The sequence below is a fragment of the Phyllostomus hastatus genome, unplaced genomic scaffold (genome assembly GCF_019186645.2).
Source record: "Phyllostomus hastatus isolate PE091 unplaced genomic scaffold, TTU_PhHast_1.1 phas_scaffold_1066, whole genome shotgun sequence".
Lineage (NCBI taxonomy): Eukaryota > Metazoa > Chordata > Mammalia > Chiroptera > Phyllostomidae > Phyllostomus > Phyllostomus hastatus.
Genome location: NW_025334004.1, coordinates 14,731,099 through 14,754,305, shown reverse-complemented (window position 1 = coordinate 14,754,305; position 23,207 = coordinate 14,731,099). Strand labels below are relative to the sequence as shown.

Below are 23,207 nucleotides of genomic sequence, written 5' to 3'. Positions count from 1 at the left end.
GGCAACACACACCAGGCACATTACTAGCTGTCTGCTGCTCCTGCTTCACAAGCAGCCCGTAAGAAAGGAAATTATGCTGACTTTCAAAACCCACCTGCATGCAAAAAGAGTGCTTCTTCTAAAAAACCAAAGATGACATCAAAACTCTACAGCTGGGCCACGTGGGTGGGCGACTGCAGCCCGTATGTGTAAACACCTCGTTTACCCACCAAGAGATGCCAACCTACTACCCAGGGAAGGAGCTTGGTGTCTGCCTGCTCAAGAAGGAAATGCATCTAAAAAGGGTCTAAGATCATTAGCTCAATCAGGGCTGCCCACTGCAGCTGGGCTGTGCAGTGCCCACTCCGTCTGTTACAGGGTGGCGGTGGCAGTGGTGGGAGGCTCCCTGAAGGAAAGTCCGTGTTCCTCACAGAAGCGGGGAGTGGGAAGGGGAATACTGGGCAAGCAACATCTAACTATATATTGATTTAGTTGCAGTGATCTTCTTTTTTTAAAGTCAGGTTTATTGACATATGATTTGCATACAATAAAATCATCCTTTTTAAATGCAAAAATACATGTGTCTGAGACCACCGTTCCTGGCCTGAACTCTCTGCTCCCTCATGTGCCCTGCAGAATTCAGGGGACAAGTCCCAAATCACGCCACGTTTCTACTCACTCACAAATAAAGCTCCTCCGTTTTCCCAGGATGAAAGCCAGTGTTATTTGGAAGAGGCCTAGGCACAGTGTGCTAGAAAGGTTTTCCTCACTCAAGACATACTTGCAGATGTGGATCGATCTCAAATATGGTCTCTCCCCTCCGCATGTCAGTTATCAGCCAGGGGCCGCCAGCGCTGTGGACAAAGAAAGGGGGCAGGAGGGTCTGGGCTGGGCCTGTGGCCTGCCCTGTTTGCTGCCCCAGAACACAAGGGAGTGGTCAGTGGTCGGGGGCCATCAGGGAGCGAGTTGTCAGGAAGCCCCGATGTGAAAAACCAGTGCCTGGACAGCAATGTAGGGAAAGCCCACATGTGGGGGAAGGAGGGAGGCCCACCCTCAGGCCTGGGAAGGCAGGCGCCCGCCTGGCAGGGAGGGGGTGTACTCACATGGGCACCGTCCGCAGCAGCTCCAGGATGCCCTGCCCGTTCCACTGCTGGGCTGCGTGGAGCTCCTCAGTGCAGACGCCAACAATCTGAGACCCAGGGACAAGGTGCCATGGTGTGTTAATGGCCATTCCTCCCACCCACCCACAAGATCGGCCACCCAGGCCCTGTCAGTGCCACCTCCAGGGATGAGACTACGGGCAGGACCTGTGTCAGGGGCTGGCTCCCTGAGGAGGGAGGAGCTGCCTGGCTGGATATGGATGGGTCCACAGTGTGGCACCGAGGCCTGATTCCTGCCCCGTTATGAGAGGTCGGGTGTCTGGTGACATGAAGTCTAGCCGTAGACTGCGAAGGAGAAAATCGGGGCGCTGCCAACTCAGGATGGGTCCCGAGCCCAAGTCCAGTGAAGCAGGGGAGGCCCAGGGAGATGTTCCTGCCTGGTCTAGGATCGTGGGGAATGTAAACAGGAGATCCTGGGACCCTTTAAGCTGGAAACGACAACCGAAGGGTCCTACCAGCTGGCAGAAAGCTCTCTTCCTTATCAGGGGCCGAGCCCTCAGTAAATCTAAGAGACACAACTGGACCTTCACACAGGCCCCATCAGGGTCACGAGGAGGCCTTCTGCGGCTGGGGGGGATACACGCCCCAGAACTGCACTCCTGCTGGGCGCTCCTGTGCCTGCGGCTGCCAGGGTCTTCAGTAGTTCACCGAAACACCTCCCTCTGTTACCCGCCTCAGCTACAACCATTCTCTCCTACCCAAACGGCCCTCCCCTTTCCCCGCTCTCCCATCTCCGCAGGTTCAATCAGACTGCCAGAATCGAACTGACAAACCAACAGAGGGAGGAGAAAACTGGAGAGGACCAAGGAATTCCGTTTCCTGCACTTCCCTTACCCAAACCCTCCTGCCCTCCCGGGACTTTTCCCACAGGAGAGGCTCAAGCCCACGCCCAATCTGTGCCTCACCTGGAGGAAGGTAACTACCCCGAAGGGTGTCTGCACGGGTTGCATCTGCGGGTCCTCTGTCAGCAGCATGTGCTGGATTCTTGACTCACTGTTATCCAAAGGGCTGTGCCAAGACACATGGTCCCCACTGCAGAAGGTGTTCTCTGTGGGAGAGACAGGAGGATCCTCGGTGTTCGAGGCCCTGCATCCAGACCTAGAACTCAACCTGGGATCTGAGAAGCCCCAGCTGGCAGGCTCCCCAGGCTTCCAAGGTAGCCCCTGTGAAGGAGGGGAAACATTCACACAGATGAGAGCAAAGAGTGTGGGTATTTCCCCCAGACCCAACGCGTTCCTGCTGGCCAGTTCTGCCAGGCTTCAGCAGGAAAGGACAGGCTGCTAGTGCGCATGCTCGTTTGGCCTGGCAAATCCAAAGCCTTCTGGCATCTGCTCCACTTCCCCAGCACCTCCACTTGTTTGAGGTGGGGTGGGGGGGGCGCCATGACTGAGCCTACCAAGAAAGAATATAAAGTGCTTCATTGTGGGGCCACCTGAACCCAAGTCCACAGGGAGACTGGAGGGCAGGGAAAGCCGTTCGCCTTGGAAACCAGACCAGGTTTCTGCGTTGCTGAAACTGCTCAAGAGAACACCCAACTTTGCAGGGCCTTTGAGATCTGCCAGCAGCTTCCCTCAGCAGCCGGACTCCGGGAGCAGTTCCCGAGGTGAGAACACTGAGGCGTGAACCAGACAGGGGTGTGAATCGAGCCTCACACACCTCGGCAGAGACGTCCAGCCTGGTGGGGTGGCTGTCTCCACGAGGACACAGACACGGTGCCCTGGCCGCCAAACAGAAGCGTACAACTGCGGCCACCTCATAGCCTTACCACTGAACTTCACAAAGGCCCATGACTTAAGGAGTTGAAGGTAGCATAAGCACAAGAGAAAAACCACCCATGTGGTCTGAACTCTTCCACCACCCCTGCCCCTTATCTTGGGTGCCCTTCCAAAGGAGCTCTGCATTTACCAGCCTGCATGCGCCTGCAGGCTCTTTCTATTTTTTGGTCTTCTCATACATGTGATGGCACCCCATTCTGTGTATTTCATGTATCTTAGGATCATTTCCCATCAGCACACAGAAAGCTACCTCACTCTTTGAATGGCTGTATGGTAGTTCACTGTGGTCTATTGCATATGATCTGGGAATCTCAACAGCTGATGTCCCTTTACTTTGGCTTTTTACCAGTATTCGAAGCAAGGCAGGAAACACACACACACACACGCCTGAAGGCCTGTGAAAGCTTCTACCCTCAATTGTCTTGGTCTGAATACTAACTTTCTCGGAGTCAGGTGAACTTACACACCACTTTTCCTGAGGGTTATTGGTCCTGGTCTCAAAAGCACTGACTGAGAGGGAGAAGACAGACTTTTTCCTCTAAGAGACATGGAAAGATGAAGAGGAGACAGGGCGCCACTCCAGGCAGAGCCAACTAGAAACCCCCAAATCTCCAAACTTCTTCTGCACCCACTCTTCCCAGATTCCCTCTCCTTTTTTTCCAGAAGTGCATGCCTATTAGTAGTTTGCATTCTCTACAAGTTAGAAACAATACAATAGTGAAATGATTGAGTTAGTAATTAAAAGCCTCCTCCACAATAAAAGGTCCAGGTCCAAATGGCTTCACTAGTAAACTCTACCAAACATTTAGAGAAGAATTAATATCAATTATTCACAAACTATTCCAAAAAAAAAGAAGAAGAAGAGGAAACACTCCACAATTAATTCTATGAAGTCAATATCACCCCATACCAAAGGCAAAGGCACCGCAAGAAAAGAAAGCCAGAATTAATATCCCTGATGCATAGACACAAAAAATCCTCAACAAAATACAGGCAAGCTGAACACAGCAACCTACACAACGGGTTATACACGACGACCAAGTGGGAGTTAACCCAAAACATGCAAGGTTGGTGTAACATAAGAAAATAAATTAAATATACTGTGTCAACAGAATAAAGATAAAAAAAAATACATGCTCATCTCAATAGACACAGAAAAAGCATTTGGCAAAATCCAATACTCTTCCATGATAAAAACACTCAGACTACGGATGGAATGTCCTCAATCTGTTAAAAGGCATCTACAGAAACCTGCAGCTAACATCCTACCTGATGGTGACAGACTGAACTGCTTCTCTCAGGAACAAGACAGATTCCCACCCTCACCACTTCTACCCACCGTTGTATTAGAGGTTCTGACCAGGGCCATTAGACAAGAAATACAAATGTAAGTTGCTTGGAAAAGAAAGAAAACTATCTGTATTTGCAGATGATGTGATCTTACATATAGAAAGTCCCAAGGAATCCAGTAAAAAACTATCAGGATAAACAAGTTCAGCAAGGTTGCAGGGTACAAGAGCAATGTAAGAAAATCACTTGTATTTCTAATACACCAGCAACAGACAACCTGAAAATAAAATTTGAAAAACTTCCATTTACAGTAGAATAAAAAAAAGAATACGATACTTAGGAATAAATTTAACAGAAGAAATATAAAAGTTGTCCTCTGAAAATTATAAAATACTGGTAAAAGAAACCAGAGAAGACCTACATAAATGGAAAGTTATTCATGTTCATGGATCAAAAGACTTAATATTATGAAGATGGTAATACTGCCCACACTGATCAACAGATTCAATACAATCCCTATAAAAATGTCAGTTGCCTTTTTAGCAGAAATTCACGAGGTGATCCTAAAATTCACATGAAACTGGAAGGAACTCAGAACAGCAAAAACAATCTTGAAACAGATGAACAGAGGTGAAAGACAATCTTTCCATTTCGAAACTTGCTACAAAACTACAATTATCTAGACAGTGTGGCACAGGCATAAGGATAAAATTTGGTCAATGTAACAGAAGTTAGAGTCCAGAAATAAACCTTCTAATTAATGGCCAATTAATTTTTGACAAGAACGCCAAGACAATTCAAACTAGGAAAATAGTCTTTTCAGCCAATGGTGCTGAAACAATTGCATATCCACATACAAAAGAATCAAGCTGGAACACTTCTGTACGTTATAAGCATAAATTAAATTCAAAATGAATCATAGGCATAACTGTAAAAGCTAAAATTATAAAATTCTTAGAAACGTGGGAGTAAATTCTGGACCTTAGACTAGGCAATGGTTTCTCAGATAGACACCAAAAGCACAAGGAGCAGAGAGGATACGTAAATTGGGCTTCACTGAAATTAAAACCTTTTGTGCTGTGAATAGTACCACCAAGAAAATGAACAGAAGTGTAAATCAAAACCACAGTGAGATACCACTTTACATCCATCAGGATGGCTATTATCGAACAAACAAAAAACAACCCAGAAAATAGTAAGTGTTGGTAAGAATCTGGAAAAACTGGAACCCTGAGCACTGCTGGAGGGAATGTAAATTGGTGTAACTGCTGTGTAAAACTATATGGTAGTTCCTCCAAGTTAAATGAAGAAAGATCATGCGATCTAGCAATTCTCTTTGTGGGTATGCACCCAAAAGGACTGAAAGCAGAGACCCTGACGTACATTTGCACACCCGTGTTCACAGCAGCATTATTCACGATAGCCAAAAAAGGGAAGCAGCCCAAGTGTCCGTCAATGGATGAATGGATAAAGAAAATGTGGTGTTTATTTTTCAGCCCTAAAAAGGAAGAATATTATGACACATGCTGCAAAGCCAACAAACCCTGGAGACATCATGCTATGTCACAGAAACGCAAATATTGTGTGACCCAACTTTATGTGCACCTAGGGTAGTCAAATTCATAGCAACAGAAAGGAGAACAGCTGCCAGGGACTGGGGGAAGCGGGAGACGGGAAGTCAGGGTTTCATGGGTCCAGAGTTTCTGGTGGGGAAGATGAAAAGTCCCGGATAGGGACAGTGATGCTGGTTGCAGAACAGTGTGGATGTACTTAACGCCACAGAACTGTACACTTAGAAATGATTCAGATGGTAAGTTTTGTGTTATACACATTAACCACAATTATTTTACTAAAGAAAGTAAAAAGGCAGCCTGCAGAATGGAGAAAACATTTGCTAATCACATATCTGATAGATAACTAGAATATATAAGAAGTCTCACAGCTCCGTAACAAAAAGACAGTAATAAAAATATTAAATGTGTAAAGGATCTGAAAAGATCTTTCTCCAAAGAAGATATATCAATAACCAATAAGCACATTCAAAGATGCTCAGAGCGATTAGCCATTAGGGAAATGCAAACTGAAACCACAGTAAGACACCACTGCTCACACCTACTGGGATGGCTACAGTGGAAGGGGCAAGTATTGGGGAGGGCGTGGGGACACTGGAGCCGTCGCACACTGCTCATGCAGATGGAAAACAGCAGAGCTGCTTTGGAAAAGGGTTTGGTAATCCCATAACATGTTAGACGTGGTGTTATCATCCGGCCCAGCAATTCCACTCCTAGGCGTCTACCCGAGAGAAGTGAGAACGTGTCCACGTGGCAGTATTCACGACAGCCCAAAGGCGGGGACAGCCCGAACGCCGGCAGCCAGTGAGCGGATGAGTAAAATATGGTGCATCTTCGTGACTGGATATTCTTTGGCAATAAAAATACATGAAGTACTGACGCTGCACTTCGCTGACAACAAACCTTAAAAACATTACACTGACTGAAAGAAGCCAGTCACAAAAGGCCACACGTGATGCCATTTACGTGAAATCTCCACCACAGGCAGAGAGATTACGTGGACAGACAGATCCATGGTCGCCCGGGACAGGGAGGGTCAGGGAGCAATGGGGAGTGACTGGTGTGAGTTTGCTTTTGGGGGTGATGAAAATGTTCCAGGGTTCATCGTGGTGATGGTCTCGCAACTGTGAACAGCACAGTATGTGAATTATATCAAAAAAGATGCTAAGAAAGCCAAACGGGGATTCTGGGGGAAAAGGCAAAGTGCAGGAAGCAAGGCCAAGGCCCCGGACCCCTTGCTACCACCCCTCAGGGTAAGCAGCCCCGCCTGGGAGAAGCCTGACTCCGCATGCCCAGAGGTCACAGCACATTACAGGTCTGTGCGACCCGAACACTCGCCTAGCCCAACATTTTCATTTTCTGCAAATGAGGAAATGATTCTCGAGGCTGCCCGAGGTTATGGTCAAGTCCGTGGTGACGGGTGCAGTGTGACATTTCCCAAATGTCCGAGTCATCCATAACGCTGCCAGGACTTGTAACATGTATCTGTGTACCACCTGTACTATTACCTGTGTTCTTCCCCCTAAAACTGACTTACTTTTTAAAACCTAAACAAACTGACTGTGAATGGAAACTTCCTATCGCAACACTAAATAGGGAAAATCAGTGCTGCTAACCGTAAAGTAGAAGATAATTTGATAACTTCAAAATAATTGAATGCAAACAAAATATTTAAAATCGGACAGATGCTGTTGTTTACTAACACTATAAAAACTGAAATGAATAAGAGTCAAAGAAAGGCTCAAGGTTTAAGGTGTGCATGACTGCAAACGGACAGAATCAGCAGGGCTGAGTCAGAGCTCTGAGGATGCAGGAGGAGCCCTCACTATGCCTGTGCCTGAGTGCCCGGCCCAGTTACCACCGACAGCTCCCACTGGCTTTGGCAAATCATGGTCTGGTGGTTAATTTTGCAGTTGGGAAAGCCCTGTTCCTATTTGCCCCTTACTAGTTGCAACCCTGGACAACTTGTACAACCGCAGCTTCTAAGGTTCCTTCCTCACCTGTAAGCAGGAAATAGTGTGCTCTCCACTGCTGCTCGGTAGTACTCCGGTTCTAGAATACAGTACAGCTATTCCCACTCAGGTCCTAATCCCTTTATTAGGAAACTGGACCAGCCACAGAGCCTGTAGCTAACAGCAAGTGCCAGTAGGTGGCACCATCACTCCTGGTTTAAGAAAGCAGTTCCCTCCTCCCCTCTGAGTGCCCCAGGTCTAGCTGACCTCTGGTCTGTAGAAAGAGACCCCAAACCTGGAAGGGACTTAGGCTGGAAACAGGGAAAAGACTGAAAAGGTAGGAAGCCATGACCTTTTGTTAACCAGAATTGACATTTATTTAAAAATAAATGTTGTGGCCCTGGCTGGTCCAGCCCAGTGGATTGAATGCCGCTTTCGAACCAAAAGGTCGCTAGTTCAATTCCCAGTCAGGACACATGCCTGGATTGCAGGCCAGGTCCTCAGTCGACGGTGTGTGCGAGGCAACCTATAGATGTATCTCTCGCATATTGATGTTTCTCTCTCTCCCTTCTCTTTCTAAAAATAAAAATAAATACAATCTTTTTTTTAAAGTTGTGTAAGCCTAAACTTTAAATGAAGAATGACCAAAAAGTACACTTAATTTGGGAAGGAGTGCAATTCAGGCAGCTGGGAGGGGTGACCCTACGGCAGAAAAGGGAGACAGACCCAGCTGCTGCTCTGGGACCAGCACATCTGGGGTTAAAGGAGGGCGTGGGAGGAGGCAGCAAACGGCCCCCAGAGAGGGCTGGAAAGCAGGGGGTGAACACCTTCCAGCCCCGGGCAGGTTTCCGTCCCCAGCTCTGCCTGATGGGAGAACAAGACTTCCTAGCTCTGCTGTGGCCAAGGAAGTCTTTCTTAACAATGAAAGGGCCTTGGTCACAGTTTTCAAGCCTGGGACAAAGCCACAAAGGGCTCATTCTTGAGTCCGGTCCGGTCTTTATTTCTGGACGCCGGGCCCCATTCTGTGCGGAGCCCCTGCGGCAGCGGCACTCAGGCCCCAGCGCCCACCCCAGGAAGCCCTCAGCCCCCTTCAGAGGGTTTTCAAATGCTAATGACGCCTCGATCAGAGGCCCGGGGGGGGGCGGGGGTTCAGTCCAGTGGTTAGAGGAGCTCCTCTCTCTCCGTTCCTCTCTGGCTCCCCGAAGTATCCTAACTATGAAATTAAGATGTAAATCTCTGGGATCCCTACCCAAACCACACAGCAGAGGGGCTCTCTGGGGTCTGAAGGCAGGCCATTTCAGGGGAGGCCATTTCCCTCTTCTCCGAGCTCTGCCTCCAACCACCACGGAAACCTCCCGCTTGCCTCGCAAGTTCACCAGAGGGGCACTGCCACGGCGGGGTGGCACGGAGTGTCCGGGAAACGCCAGGCACAGCGCTCCCCTTGCTTAGCCGACGACAGGGCTTCCTCACGCCATGTCTCTTCCCCATCAGCGAACAGCTCCCTGGCAAGAACTCTTAAAAGCTGGGGTGGGGTGGTTCATGGGGGTGCAGATTCCAGCTAGCCCTCAAATTGACCCTACCCCCATTTTCTGAACGTCCAGCTTCAGTTATTACGGTGATTTGAAGTTGGACTGTGCAGACATAATAAGTAAGCAAAACCTAGTGAAATGGGTTGCAGAAGAAAATGGCTATTGTTTGCAAAATACTGAGTGCTGCCTTAGAAATACCTCGAAACAAAGATATTCTTCAGGAGTTCTTCATCCCAACTCTGGGGAATGACTGTCTCCTTTCTGCGTGGAAGTGCAGGCCCAGTGATGTTCTCCCCAGTCGTCCAGGAAGCAATGGCAGCCCCCACCCCAGTGGTCAGAACTGATGTGCCTGGTCTGAGGGGGACAGGTTAATGTGTTTGGGGGCCCAAGAGAGTGGCTTTCTCAGGGCTGAAGCTCGAAGCCCCAGAGTCAAAAGCCCCTTTGAGTGCTCTGGGTAAGTTACACGCTTTCGGAGGACAGAGGGCAGGGGCAGGAAACCCAGCTGACCTGTGTCCAGTATCAAACAAGCGGCTGTTCTGCAAGAGGTGTTTTAGAAAGGCCAGGAGGACAGGAGGTGGCCTGGAGTAGGCTGGCAGGCTGGAATCTGTCCCCTTTGGGGTCAAACAATGGCACAGCCATTACAGTCTTTCAAGAAACAGTCTCCATCTTTCTCCCCTTCTTGGTACTCACAAATTACTTTGACAATATGAAGACAGAGCTGGTTCCTAGCACGGCTTAGCAGTTCTCTAAAATGCCACGTGTGCCCGACATGGCCTCGGCAACACAGACCGCGGATAAGGAAGGGAAGGAAGCCTGCCCTCCCGTCCCCGGAAAGTCCCAGGACGAAGCCAGCACACACGGGGAGAATGTGACGACTGCCAAACACACCCTCCTTCCCAAGAAGGTTGAAGCTACTGCTGCAGCCACCGTGAGTTGCTCGGTGGAGCTGGGCCCAGAGTGGGCGTCCTCTGAGATTGCACCAGAACCCCTTGAAGCCAACGAAAGGCCCACAGACTAAAATGTACTTATGGAAGCAGAAACGCGAGTCTGCAGGCCTAGGCAGACTTACGACCCCACAGTGAGAGAAGACAACCTGGAGGTTTTGCTAAATGAACCTGCTCTGACTGAGGCAGTGGAGGAGGTAAAGTTCAAAGTCAGTCCTGTTGGCCTCTGCCTAGCTCAGATGCTCCTAATTGGGGCCACTTAGTCTGCCCATGCCCGCCCGCCCCCCCCGCCCCCCCGCCGCCCCACTGGGTCCCTCACATAACCCTATTCTAATTTCTAAAGCCCAGGGGCTTTCTCCTGGCTCTGAGCCAAGCTGGGGGGAAGGGAGTGAGGCTGTGTGTGCCTAATCTATTTGTCTCTTAGTCCATTTCCAGAAATGAAGAGGTCACAGGATATAGGACAGCCTGATGTCACTGCTCATTCTGGTGGGGAGGTGCCCCCAGGCACTACAAAGGGCACTGCCCTCACTGTCCGAGCACCCTAAGTCCCAGAGCTTCCTCCAGGCCCCTACCTCCACCTGACAGCAACCACCAAAGGAGGGCCACCAATCCTCTTCTCACTGGGGAAGATCTTTCCCTGGTAACACCAACTCTCCTCCCTGCAGGGATCCAGATGAAGCTGTTAGTGAGTGCTTCCCTGCCTCCCCGCCCCTACTCCCCACCCCATCCCCAAACCTAAGCTAAGAGCTCAGCTCAGAGCCTCGCCACAGTGGTGAGGCAAGACCTGCCCTAGGAACTAACGGCAGTCTCGGGCAATGGCATATGCACATCACATGGGGACAAAGAATAATTACGTCCTGGGTGACTCCCCTCTAACATCTGAGTGCTGCAAGGAGAGGCTAGGAGTGGGAACCTCTGGAGCTGGGAGGCCCCAGCAGGTACAGAACAACGGAATCGGGCATCCCTGCTCCTTCCCACAGCAGGCACAGCAGACAAGATGCTTGCGGAGAAGGAGGTCCTAGGAGCCTGACTGCCCAACAGCCCCAACGCAGGGTTTCAAATCAAACTCCTCCCAAGGAAGGCTAAAACAGAAGCCTTTCTGTAAGAATACAAAAATAACAATAAAACAAACAGACCATGCACGGGAGAGGGAGAGAGACCGATTCTCTGTACGTGTGTTATGAGCTTTTATGGCTAGCAGGCAAAGTTCTTCATAGCTGGATGGTGGCCAGTTGTGAAGTTTTTCCAACCTGGTCGAACGGTGGAAGCAAGAATTAACCCCCGCCCCCTCAACCTTTTTAAAGTTCTGAATGCAGTTTTGTGACTTGAAAAGTTACTTTGAATGGTTACTTTGGTTTGAGAGTGTCTCTCAACTAATTGTGTGATATTAATTTGGCAAAATGTGGGTGCAAGACACTGTGCGGGAAAGAGGTGTACTGTTCCACTTGATAAAAAACAAAACAAAAAAGCAAGAGGAGATATGTTTGTTCTTACCAAACTGAAAGGAAACACAAAGAATATTCCTTAAAGGTTTTGCCTCGAAATCAAAGGAATTGCCAAGGATTAGAAAGCTAGTCAGGGGAGACTCAAAATTGTTTCCCTATGTATTTTCTCAAAACCTCTGGCTCTCCAGCTTCCTTCCCCTCCCTCAAAGCCACATCATAAAGGCAAAGAGTGAACTATAAGGAAAATCCCTTTTACAAGCACAGAAACTGAGCACTCTGTTACATGGTTACAGCAGGGCAGGTGGGAGGCTGGTGAGCTGCTGGAGCCTCTGAGGACCCTCACCCAAAAGGCAGTCTCCGGGGGGGCTACAGACCTTTCAGGAATGGCTCACTATGTGGCAATGGTGTGGTCCCCCCAGAAACGGACTGCAGACCCCAGACACTCACTCGCTTTGTGCCTGCATATGCAGGGCCACATTGCCTGCACAGCCCAGCAGGGGTTTACCCACCACAGCTTGAAGCTGTCACCAGTCAAATCCTATTCACTCATCCACTCTGTGCCATGCTCCTGTGTAAGGAGCACAGGTCCTTGCTCACCATTGCAAAAGGGCCTTGGGCACTAGGCTGGCAGGTGCTTTCACTTTTCTTGTAAAGCAGCTCCATCTGGTTAGACACCTGTCAGGACGGGGAGGAAGAGTCTTTTGCCCAGAGGCTTGGAACTGGGCAAAACCTGCCCTAGCTGCTCCCACTCTCCTTAACTGGCCCTCAGAGGGTCGCCACCTACGCAGGTCAGATTCTCAGCCCCTTTGTTCTTGAAGTCAAAGTGGCTGCAAAGGTTTGAAACTTGCAGTCCCCTTATACATTTCACCACCCCTCCTCTGGCCCCAAATGTCGGAGATCCTTTGAAGCTTTAAAATCAAGCATATGCGTCTACTCCTTTCATCTTTTTCCTGGAGAGACTAGTTAAATGCACAATGAGAATCCACGTAGTTGCCAGACACATGCAAACCAGCACAGTCACTTTGGAGGGCGGCACGGCAGGACCGGCTAATGTAAACGGAACGCTCCCCCAGACCTAGCCACTCTACTTCATAGTGTCCACTCTAAAGCAACCCCCCCCGCCCCGCCAGGAGGACACACAAGGGTGCTCGCAGCATCTGGGCAGAGCTGGCAACAGTGGAGACACAGAAACCACCTATAGTGTGGCCAAGTTATGGCTTATCCATACCACAAAATCACAGACAGCAGCAAAAAGAACTGGATGTATCTTTATGTACAGACACGAAAAGATTTCTAAGATGTACTGCAGGGGAGGTAGGAGGCTGGTGGGCTGCTGGAGCTAATTAAAAAAGTCCAACTGGGAAGAGGTGTACAATTTCACTTACATTAAAGATGGGAAAAAGCAAAACCGAAAACAGCTCTACAGGTACCTAGACGAGGGTGGGTCCATCGAAGACAGGCCTGGACGGCTGCAAGGACTCACACCAGAGGATACAGTGGCTCCCTCAGGGAGGGCCTGATACTGGGTTGTATGGTAATGAAGAACTTTATCTGTAGAATCTGAATTTTTAACCTCAAAGATGTGCTTATGTGTTACTTGTATATTTAAAAAATTAGGGGAGCCCTTCCTCGGCATCGCTGAAGTGCAGCAGGGACCCCGTTAGCAGCTCCCACAGCCAGCACACGGGCCACTGCGCCGCTCCCTCAGATTGCAGTGTGAGCCCGAGAACCGGCCGGCTCTCTGGGGGACCATCCTTGGCTCGTGTCTAAAATGTCACCAGTGGCAGTTCCACCAGCTTAGCTCTTACGCTCCTGAACAAACACACCACCTTCTCCTAAATTAACCAGACTAATTACTGATGCTGGTCCTCTTGCCACAGACTTCATATTTTTCTCATTTCTTTATTTTTCTTCTTCTTTGGTGGTTATGGTCAGTTACATAAAAAACAACCCCCTTTCTCTCCCTTGCAATGTTTGTTCTTAGTCCTATTTCTGTACACTGTGCATTGGTTTTTCTAGCACTTTGAGCATTCTTACTGCTTTTCGACTCAGGATTAACACCGCCTTGAAAGTATCTAAAGTCTACGATCAAAACAGGAGACACATCTGCAGACCAACGACTGGAGGGTGCAGGGGAAGACGCTGCGCCTCGCTGCTCTTCCCATCTGTTGTGGGTGGGAGCAGAGCCGATGCACTTTTGCTGTGGAGTGAAGCTGCATTTGCATCTATGAACACTCCCAGGTCAAAGAACTCTAGCGTAGCCCTCGTTTTGCCTAAATTCCAAAGAGGAAGGGCATTTAGCCCCAGAGAAGTTTGGAAGTCAGGAGGAATGCACTGCTCTCTTCTGGACTTGCTGTCATTTTGTGCTTGTGTGGGGAGTGGAGAGAGTTGTGGTCCTCGCACTTACAGGCTAGAGAGGTGCAGACAACAAGCATCTTTGTTCTTCCTTCAGGAGAGTGGGTGATGAGGCCCGAAGAGTGGGTGATGCGGCTCTGGCACTTTTCAAAAGAAGAACCTGGCTCTGCCCTGGCCCTACGTACATAAAGCATTTGGTTTCCAATTACTGAAGAGAGAACCCTTGTGGAGCCAGGTAAGGAGTTAAGTAGGTCAAAAAAGAAATTCTTAGCTCAAATGCTGTCTACATGACAGAAAACATGTCTCTCTTCATTCAGACTGCGAGTTTGAACATAACCAAGGGTGGAGCCGGGACCACCGAGCGGCCGGTCTGGTGTGGCGCTCCAGGTTCCACCCAGCCTCCTCTGGGAGAGGCCACTGCTGTGTGGGCCACCAGACTCAGTCCGGCAGCAGAGAAACCTGGATGAAGCGCTCACACCAAACAGACAAATCTCAGTCCCTCTTCCCAGCCGCACTGAAGGAGGCCGGGGAGAAAGGAAAGCGCCTGGTGTGGAGGGACCTGAGTGCTGGGAGCCTGGCTTGCAAAGGATTCTTTTTCACCCAAGCCTCTAGGCCCTGGCCAGGCTACCGTGTAACACTGAATTCAAACTTTTCCAAAGCACATTTTTAAAAAATTCTTTTTCCACTTCTGGTCTGACACTTAAGCTTCCGAAACCAACCAACCAACCAACCAACCAACCAAGAAAACAAGTAACTTGTTTGTGAATTTTAAACCAAAGTAGAGAAAATAATGCACTTAACTCCCATATACCCATCACTTGCCTTCAATAACCACCAACTCTTACACAATCCTGAATCCTCTGTAACCATCACCACCCTGCTTCCCAAAGAGCCGCACCAAGTGTGCATGTTGTGTTTAGTCTCAAGTCCAAGGCAAAAACAGATCCTCGAGTGAAGAGTCTTCATGTAATGGCACTTCTCTCTGGTTTATTCTCTGATGCATTTTCCTTTGTGGTGTGACGTCAAAGTCAGTCACTTAAATTCTCTGCATCTGTTTCTTTGCATGTCAAACAAAATACAATGATGTGATGAAGCTACTGTCTACTTTGCAGGGTAGTTTTAGAATAAAGAAATTCAGATACGTAAAAATTACGTGGTATGCTGAAAGTTCTGTATACATTAAGTCACTATTCCCCCTGTGAAAGGCTCTACCACAGGAAAGCACAGCCACTCTTTACAGGAAGGAACAAAGGCAGAGGGCGCAGGGGGTAGGCGGGGGTAAGACACTCCAAGTCTATCCCCATACTGGCGAGAGCAGACAGCTCCCACGGGCGCTGGGGTTCTAATTGTTGGCTCTGGAAACTAGCCCTGCTCTTTCTGCCTTCATTTACATCAAGAAACACACAGCTACACCCAGCCAAGTCAGGCCTGGAAGGGCCTGGGACAGAAAACCACAACAAGGAAAGAAGGCAAGCTGTTTGTGGGAAGCCAGACTAGAGCCCAGTAGAAGCGGCATCACGCACGCTGGGCTAGAGGGAAAACAAGCACAGATGAGGCGGTCTCTGGGTTCAGTGGGCTGGGCTCCTAGGTCTCCAACCGCACACCCAGCACCGAGAAAGCCCCTCCGCAAAGGCCTGGGCCAGCAGCTGCCCAGGCTTGACTGGACCAACTTCAGAGACAGCAAGTGTGCTCTCCCTCCCTCCCTCCTGAGGCCTCTCCGTGTGAAGGGGAGCTTCCACACCCCGAAGAATAGTTAACAGCTTTCTAGTTCTCTCCTCTGGGCAACAAAGAGAAAGTCAAATCCCTCTTCCATATGGCAAGACCTCAAATAGTTTTAAAAACACCTGTTGTGCGTCACAGTTTACCACTCCTCACACCTCATCGCCAAAACTTTTTCTTCTTCAGAATCAAATGTTTCCAGTTTCCTCAGTATTACAGCCATTCCTTCCAGACCACAGTTTAAAGAACTTTGGCGGGCCTGAAAGCCACTCTTCTCTGCATGTGCTCTGAGTTGTCAATGCCCCCTGCAGAGTGTGGCACCCAGGACGGGCTGCCGGGCTGGAGAAGGAGCATGGAGCACACACTCACTTCTGAGTGCATGTGTGAAAATCAGACCCCCAGATGTCTACGTGTCTGCTCGTGTACTTCCAAAGTTCCTATCTGATCAGACACACGAAAAGGTAGAGACGATCAATTTTGGGTGATGTGGTTATAGGAAGAGGCAGCAGTAAATTACGAGGAATAACATTTTGGTGCCCAGGCCAGACTCCTTGCCAGGACCTTCCTTCCCGTCTGGAGGAGTGGGGTAGGGGCTGAGTTGTGCGGGTGGGCTTGGAAGTGCATTGAGCTGGGCTGTCGGAGAACCACGGAGGCTGCTTAGCTTATAGGCCTCCAGTCTCAACCTCCTTCACACTGGACTAAAGTCAGTCTTCAAGTTACCCAAAGCTGGAAGCCTCCTGGGAAGCATTCTGTGGACCTCAAAGGCTACACCGTGCTTCCTCGGTGCCTGGGCTGCCAACTGGCCACAGCCATGGGTGAGAGCACTGCGGCTGTCGTGGCCAGCAGCTGCCTCTGGAATGCTCTTCACGGAGGACAACTGGGCACAGACACCAAACTGCACACTGTGCAGACCTGGTGGCCCAGCACTCTCACTTGAGGATGTTATTCCGAGATAACCCAACACAGTTGCCAACACGCACTTACAAGGATGTTCCTTAAAGTGCCGTTTAAAGTAGGGAAACTGGACACTATCTGAAACTTCATCAACACGGGCCTGTTTACCCTGGAGGGTCTGTTATCTCACTATCTGTAATACTGATATAATAAGAAATATGCCCCTGGCTGGCGTAGCTCAGTGGATTGAGCACGGGCTGCGAACCAAAGTGTCGCAGGTTCGATTCCCAGCCAGGGCACATGCCTGGGTTGCAGGCCACGGCCCCCAGCAACCGCACATTGATGTTTCTGTCTCTCTCTCTATCTCCCTCCCTTCCCTCTCTAAAAATAAATAAATAAAAATCTTTAAAAAAAAAAGAATTAAAAAAATATGCATTTTGGTTTCTAACACCTGCTCCTGGCCAGAGCTCCACAAACCTTTATAACTTCCTAAGCAACAGAAGTGCTAGGAGCACTTTTTGTTCTTGGTCTTTGACCCTGGGTCCTGACACAGAGTTCCTAGAAGCCTCTGAAGCTCCTGGATGACAGGGGTGTCTTTTGAGGCAAGCCCTGGGGGATTCTGGATAGCTTCAGGATCAGGGCCGGTCACCAGAAAGACCACAGCATGATCAGAAGCTCGGAACACCCAGCTTCCTCTGAGGGGGGACGAGGGACTGAGGACGAGTTACTAATCAATCATGCCTGTAATGAAGCCGCCGTAACGGTCCTGACTGTACGGGGTTCAGAGAGCCGCCGGGCTGGTGAACACAAGGAGGTGCTGGGAGGGCGGCACACCTGGAGAAGACATGGAAGCTCCACACCCCTTCCCATGCACCTGACCCTATGCACCTATCTCTTCCATCTGGCTGCTCCTGAGCTGTATTCTTTCACAGTAAACCGGTATCTAGTAAGGGAACTGTCCTGAGTTCGTGAGCTGTTCTAACAAACTGTCACACCTGAGGAGAACCTCTACTTACAGTTGGTCAGTCAGGAGTACAGGTGACAACTTGGGACTTGTAATTTGCACCTGAAGTGGGCACAGTCTCGTGGGACTGATGCTAACTCCAGGTAGATAGCACCACAAGAGAACTGAAGTGCAGGACACCCAGGTGGAGTCTGCAGAGGCCTGGAGAATTGCTAGGTACGGGAAAATCCAAACCTCTAGTCACACAAGAGAGGAAGGTAGTAGAGGAAAACGGTGCATTTTCCTTTCTCCACCCTACAATGCAACAACTTACAACCGTTACAAATGCTACTGATCTCCATTTACTCAGCTAGAAAGACTTCCATGACATGATGCTGGGTGAAGAATGCATGCTAATATGTACAATATTAAGTTAGTAAAATTGTCTAATTATTTTATGCACAGAGACACGTCTAGAAGGATGGTAACCAAATGTTAATGGCGGCTGTCTCTGGGGCTGGGATTTAGATGTTTATTTCTCATTTAAAGTAAAAATGCAACCCCACATCTCATTGCTCTGTTACTTGCTTTTTACATGTTTGCAACATAGCTTGGATTTTTTTATTTTAAGCCTTTTTTTTAAAACCAGAAAAAGTTACTTTTGTTTGGGGGAATAAAAGTACATCAGGACAGAACACAACACACATGTGATCTCAGTGGCCCAGCGGAGAGAGGCAAAGGACAAAGGCTTCTTGGGTTGAGGTCATTGTGCTGGTGGGGACCGAGACAGGCCCAGCCAGTCCAGAAAGCTGGTAAGTGCTCTGTTCTCCCTAAATCTTCAAACCCAAAGAGGGACTGCCAGAGCTGATTCAGGGCTCAGGAAGGCAGGGACACAAGGCTGCAGCCTGAGCCAGAGACACATCCCTGCCCCAGGTACACAGCTCCCGCTGGACCACGCAGGACAAGGCTGAGGAAGGCGGCCCGCAGAGCGCCAGCAGAACCACCTTCCATTGCTGGCCTGCTGCAGTCCCTCTTGAAAAGCACCCAAGTTCCTTTGTCCTTCCCTCCTCTGGTTCTAGTTTCAACTGTCATCTTCCTGGAGAAGGGGCTCTGTGAAGAGGCCCGCTGCCAGAGGAGGCGGAGGAGAGCTGTGTCTGGCTTAGGGGAGCCATTCATTTCCCACTGAGAGCGATGAGAAACAGAGCAAGAAAGCAGGACCCCTTGCACTGGCAGAGATCACTGCGCAGGACTCAAAGCTGTTCTAACCACCGCACCAGACAGCCCACCTTGAGGTGGGGACCCGTCCTGTGGGAATGGCCGGGGGCTGCTTCTCTGTGCTCGCTGACCTGTCCTCTGGGAAGTTCTCTGCAAAGTTCAGTCACGGTTATCCTTCTGGTTTTTCTTTTCTGACAATAAAACCTATGCTCTGTATAGGAAATTTTTACATGGTGGTAAACTATCAAAAGGAAAACAATAATTCACAACCACATCAGTCTTAAGACGGCCTCCTCGAGCACCGCCACACAGCATCCCCAGACTTCTGCGTGAGGGCACACAGACTGTAAACAGTGTTAGGACCCAACTTTACATGGTGGTGTAATATGCTTCTATTTTTTTCTTTTAAGTCTGTTTTCTTTTTTCTGTAATATGCTTCTTCAATGACCATATAAATAATATTAATTGCTCCCATGTGATATGCCAGGTACTACCCTAGGAGCATTAAATACATTGCTAGTAGAGCCACCTCACAGATGAAGTGACAACCAAGTCTTGGAGATTTCGGTTTTGACCGCAGGCCTTCCAGGTTCCCCCTGGCCAAGTGGGAACGGAACCCAGGCAGCCTGTCTCCTGGGCTCCTGCTCTCAGCCGAACTGTTCTCCAGCCCTCTTCCCCAAACGTTCTCTCTGGAGCCACACCAGGTTACCCAAGGGCTTTACCTCCTGCAGAGGTGCTGGGCCTGCCTACTCCTAACTTTCCAGCTGCTCTGCCAGGCTCCAGCCGCCCAAGGCCTCCTCCAGGCCTCCTCCGCCTCCTGCAGGGAGCATCCCTGAAAGGCAGGTGCAGAGACAAAGGAGTCACAGAAAGAGACAACCAATCACGACTCCACAGGGGGCCAGAGATAAGCAAATTAGCCTAAGGGTGAATTATCCTAGCTTAAGGCTGGTACCCAACAGCTGGCCCCTTGCTACTAAGAAGCTCAAAGCATTTCATGCAGTATTCCGAGTAAGATACAGGCCCACGGCGGCAGCTAAAGGAATTTGCCTCCCATCCAGCAGCAGCTCAGCAGGAGATGCGGTCACCCCTCCTCCAACAAACCTCTCTTACACTGTGATGCCTCTATCGCGGGCCAGGGCGTGGGCCCCAGCGAAGGCAATTGCACAAGCCCTCTGGATATCCCACAGAGATTTAAAGATGGCCACCTCTCCACATGGGTCATTACTCAGAAGTGGAAAATACTCTCTAAGGCCGGGGTTGGCAGACTTTTTCGGTAAAAGGCCAGATATCAAATAGTTGAGGCTTTGAGGGCTGTATATAGTCTGTCATAACTACTCAACTCTGCTGCTGCAGCATAAAAGCAGCCACAGATAACATGTAATGGGCATGGCTGTGTCCAGTAAAATGTTATTTACAAAAGCAGGTGGCCATCGGAATTTGGCCTGCAGGCTGTACTTTGCCAACCTCTGCTCTTAGGGTTGAAGGTTTCCCTAAAAACACCCAGGTTTAGACACTGGCTAGACTCACGTAAACCACTTAGGTCATAAGCTCATTTCTGAGGGGCTGACCTGTTCCTTTTCAGTGGAGTGGGAATGCAATCTTTCAACTATTAACCTAAAATCTTGGGAAAGGGCAGAGAAATAAGGGATTGTTTTGTTTTATAGTTGTGTATTACTAACAGATGAAAGGGAAAATATTTTACAGATCCATAGCAACCAGAAAAGATAAATCAGGCTGAGGGAAAGGAAATGTCAAGAAAATCAAAAAGAGTATGAAGGAGAAAAATGACATTAATATAACCAGGCAGCCCCATTTGGCTTCAGTTAGCTGACTGGAGCAATGGGCAGCTTATCCAGACCGGGAAACGAGAGAACTCGACAGCTCTTATTGGAATGATGGAGCATCTCCTTTCAGAAAACTTCACTTGAGGCAAAGATGTCAAGATCACATACGCTTGGGACATCTAGAGAAGGCAGCCAGGGAAGCTGTTGATGAGAAGCCGAGCTGCAGCCTAGCCAGCTGCAGCCTAGCCGGAGCTCACACCTTGGGACAGGCTCTAAGCCCCTTCCTCAGCCTTCCTGACTTCCTTCCCTCACCTGCAGAGCAGGGGTGAGGAAGCGCAGCCCATTCTGCCTCCGGGGTCTGGAGACAGAGCCCGTGGTGGTGGGCTGTTGGAGGTATGTGGAGGCCAACACTCCCAAGAGAGAAGAAGGGTTCCTCTCTAAACTGGGGTGCCTAGGAGAGGCAGACTGGGGGCAGGACTGCACTGAGTTAAGGTCCCAAGAATTAGAACGAAAGGAGAAAAATCTAGGACTCTAACGGCTGCGCTCCAAGTACTGCAACAGCCCTAGCACCTTCCAGGAAAGAGCCACTCTTAAAATGCAGGCAGAAAGTCTCAACACCTCAAATCCAAGCACGTCTTAATATATATATTTATAGTGTTAAAAAGGAGGCGCTCTGCTCCCCACCGTCCTCCTTACAATGCTCTTACAGCGTTCCCCTGCCCTCAGAGTCAAGTCCAGACTCCTTCCTGATGGGGACTCTGAGCCCAAGCACAAGGCCCCGCCCTCGTCCGTGCCTGCCGGGCCTCCCCAGCTCTTTCCTTTCACCTCAGGGCTCTGTCTCCAGACCATCCCTGCTCTGCAGGTGAGGGAAGGAAGGCAGGAAGGCTGAGGAAGGGGCTTAGAGCCTGTCCCAAGGTGTGAGCTCCGGCTAGGCTGCAGCTCGGCTTCTTATCAACAGCTTCCCTGGCTGCCTTCTCTAGATGTCCCAAGTGTATGTGATCCTAACGTCTTTGCCTCACGTGAAGTTTTCTGAAAGGAGCTTTCTGAAGGAGCTTTCCCCAGCTCTTTCCTCTCCCTCACCTCCCTCCAGCCCCAGGAGCCTTCTGCCAGTTCCTCCTATTCTTCAAGCTCCTTCCCCTCCTCGGGGCCTCCACATGCTGTTCCCTCTGCCAAAAAATCCTTCTCTTTGCCTTCGGTCCTGTCCTTGCCCGACTCTAAATCCAAAAGTGAGTCTTAGCACTTATTCCTTTGGAGCACCCTGATCTTTCCCTTTCGGCGATCTATGGAATCAAATATTTATTAGCCTGTGTTTCCAGTGTCTCTTTCCACTGCCTATGGCAAGGTCAGATCTGTCTGGTAGAGTCCTCCCCATGAAACAGGCACTGAAAAAATACAACTAATGAGAAGAGATCCTTTCTCCCAAGTCTCCATTTCAAGTGGACTCTTAGAGGCTAGAGCACGCAAGCCCGTGCGGGTTGGGGCACCCGGAGTCTCACTCCTGCCTGCCACTGGCCGGCTGCAGGCCGTCTCCTCTCCAAGCCCACGTCCTCGTCTGCAGAGTGGCAGTACCAGTATACCCTCATCGGGCTACCTACCCCAGGGTTAAAATAGGAGAATGTAAATGCCTGCCACAGCTTGGTGCTCAGTAACTGTTGTTTTATTTACTACTTCTCACTATAAAAAAGCAACTTTAAAAAGTGGTTTCAACATAAAAAGACTGAATTGTGCCTGTAACTTCACTTTACGAAAGGTAGAAGGAGGCAAGGCTCAGGAAAACGCCACAGTTCGTTGAGGATCTTTATAGAAAACTTGACCTGCTGTCAGCATCTGGAGGAGCCCCTGACTTGAGGCGGGAGGCTGCGGCGCTCAGCACCTCCAAGTTCAGAGACAGGGGCCTGATGGATGGGTTCCTGCACCCAATCGAAACTGCGTGAGACACCGTGTAAAGGCCTCCTGTCCCCCTGAACACCAAATGTATGCCATTAACGTGAGTTAAAAATCTCTCAGGCCAAGCAACCTAAAAAATGGCGCCAATTCTCAAGGACTCAGGAGAGGACTTTGTTGCTATAAATATAATTTCATATAACAATCATTCTGTTGTTTGTTGAAAACGATAACATTTACTAAATGATTATAGTATATTATTATTATTATTATTATATAATCATTCATCTGCAATGGCTATTACATTCACTTCCCTCAACCTAGTGATCCTATTATCCCACGGAAACACTCAGGCAGGAGTGCACAGACACACATACACGAGGGTGCTCACTGCACATCTGTGGGTGGGAAAGACTGGGAGTCACCCGCACGGCTGGTTGAATAAAGCACAGTGTAGCTTGATAATAAAAAAGTGCATAGTTAGAAAGAACTTATTGACTTGGGAAGATGTCCAAAAGATATCAAGTTAAAAAAAAAAAGCTAGCTGAAAACCAGTATGAGAAGCGCACATAGATTCATGCACTGAAAGGAAAATCTGGAAATAGAAACATCAGCCTTCTCCCAGTGGGGGAATGAGTTCTGAAGGATTTTCACTTTCTGTGTCATACTTCTGTGCTTCGGTTTTTATAGTGAGCAAATACTTCTTACACAAATGGAAAAGGAAAGAAAACATGGAGTAAAACCTCTGCTGGCGTTAGTCTGTCGCTA

At 49.3% G+C, this 23,207-nt stretch overlaps 1 protein-coding gene across 2 annotated transcripts in view; it reads right to left on the bottom strand.

Moving 5' to 3' along the window:
- SUFU (SUFU negative regulator of hedgehog signaling) overlaps window positions 1-23,207 on the bottom strand; it is a 95,236-nt gene that overhangs the window by 34,533 nt on the left and 37,496 nt on the right. For both annotated transcript variants that reach the window (XM_045854212.1, XM_045854213.1), the window contains exons 4-6: window positions 2,045-2,187; window positions 1,083-1,168; window positions 761-833 (exon numbers count right to left, since the gene is read on the bottom strand). In XM_045854212.1, coding sequence (XP_045710168.1) covers window positions 761-833; window positions 1,083-1,168; window positions 2,045-2,187 — 302 coding nt within the window. The remainder of the gene's footprint in view (window positions 1-760; window positions 834-1,082; window positions 1,169-2,044; window positions 2,188-23,207) is intronic.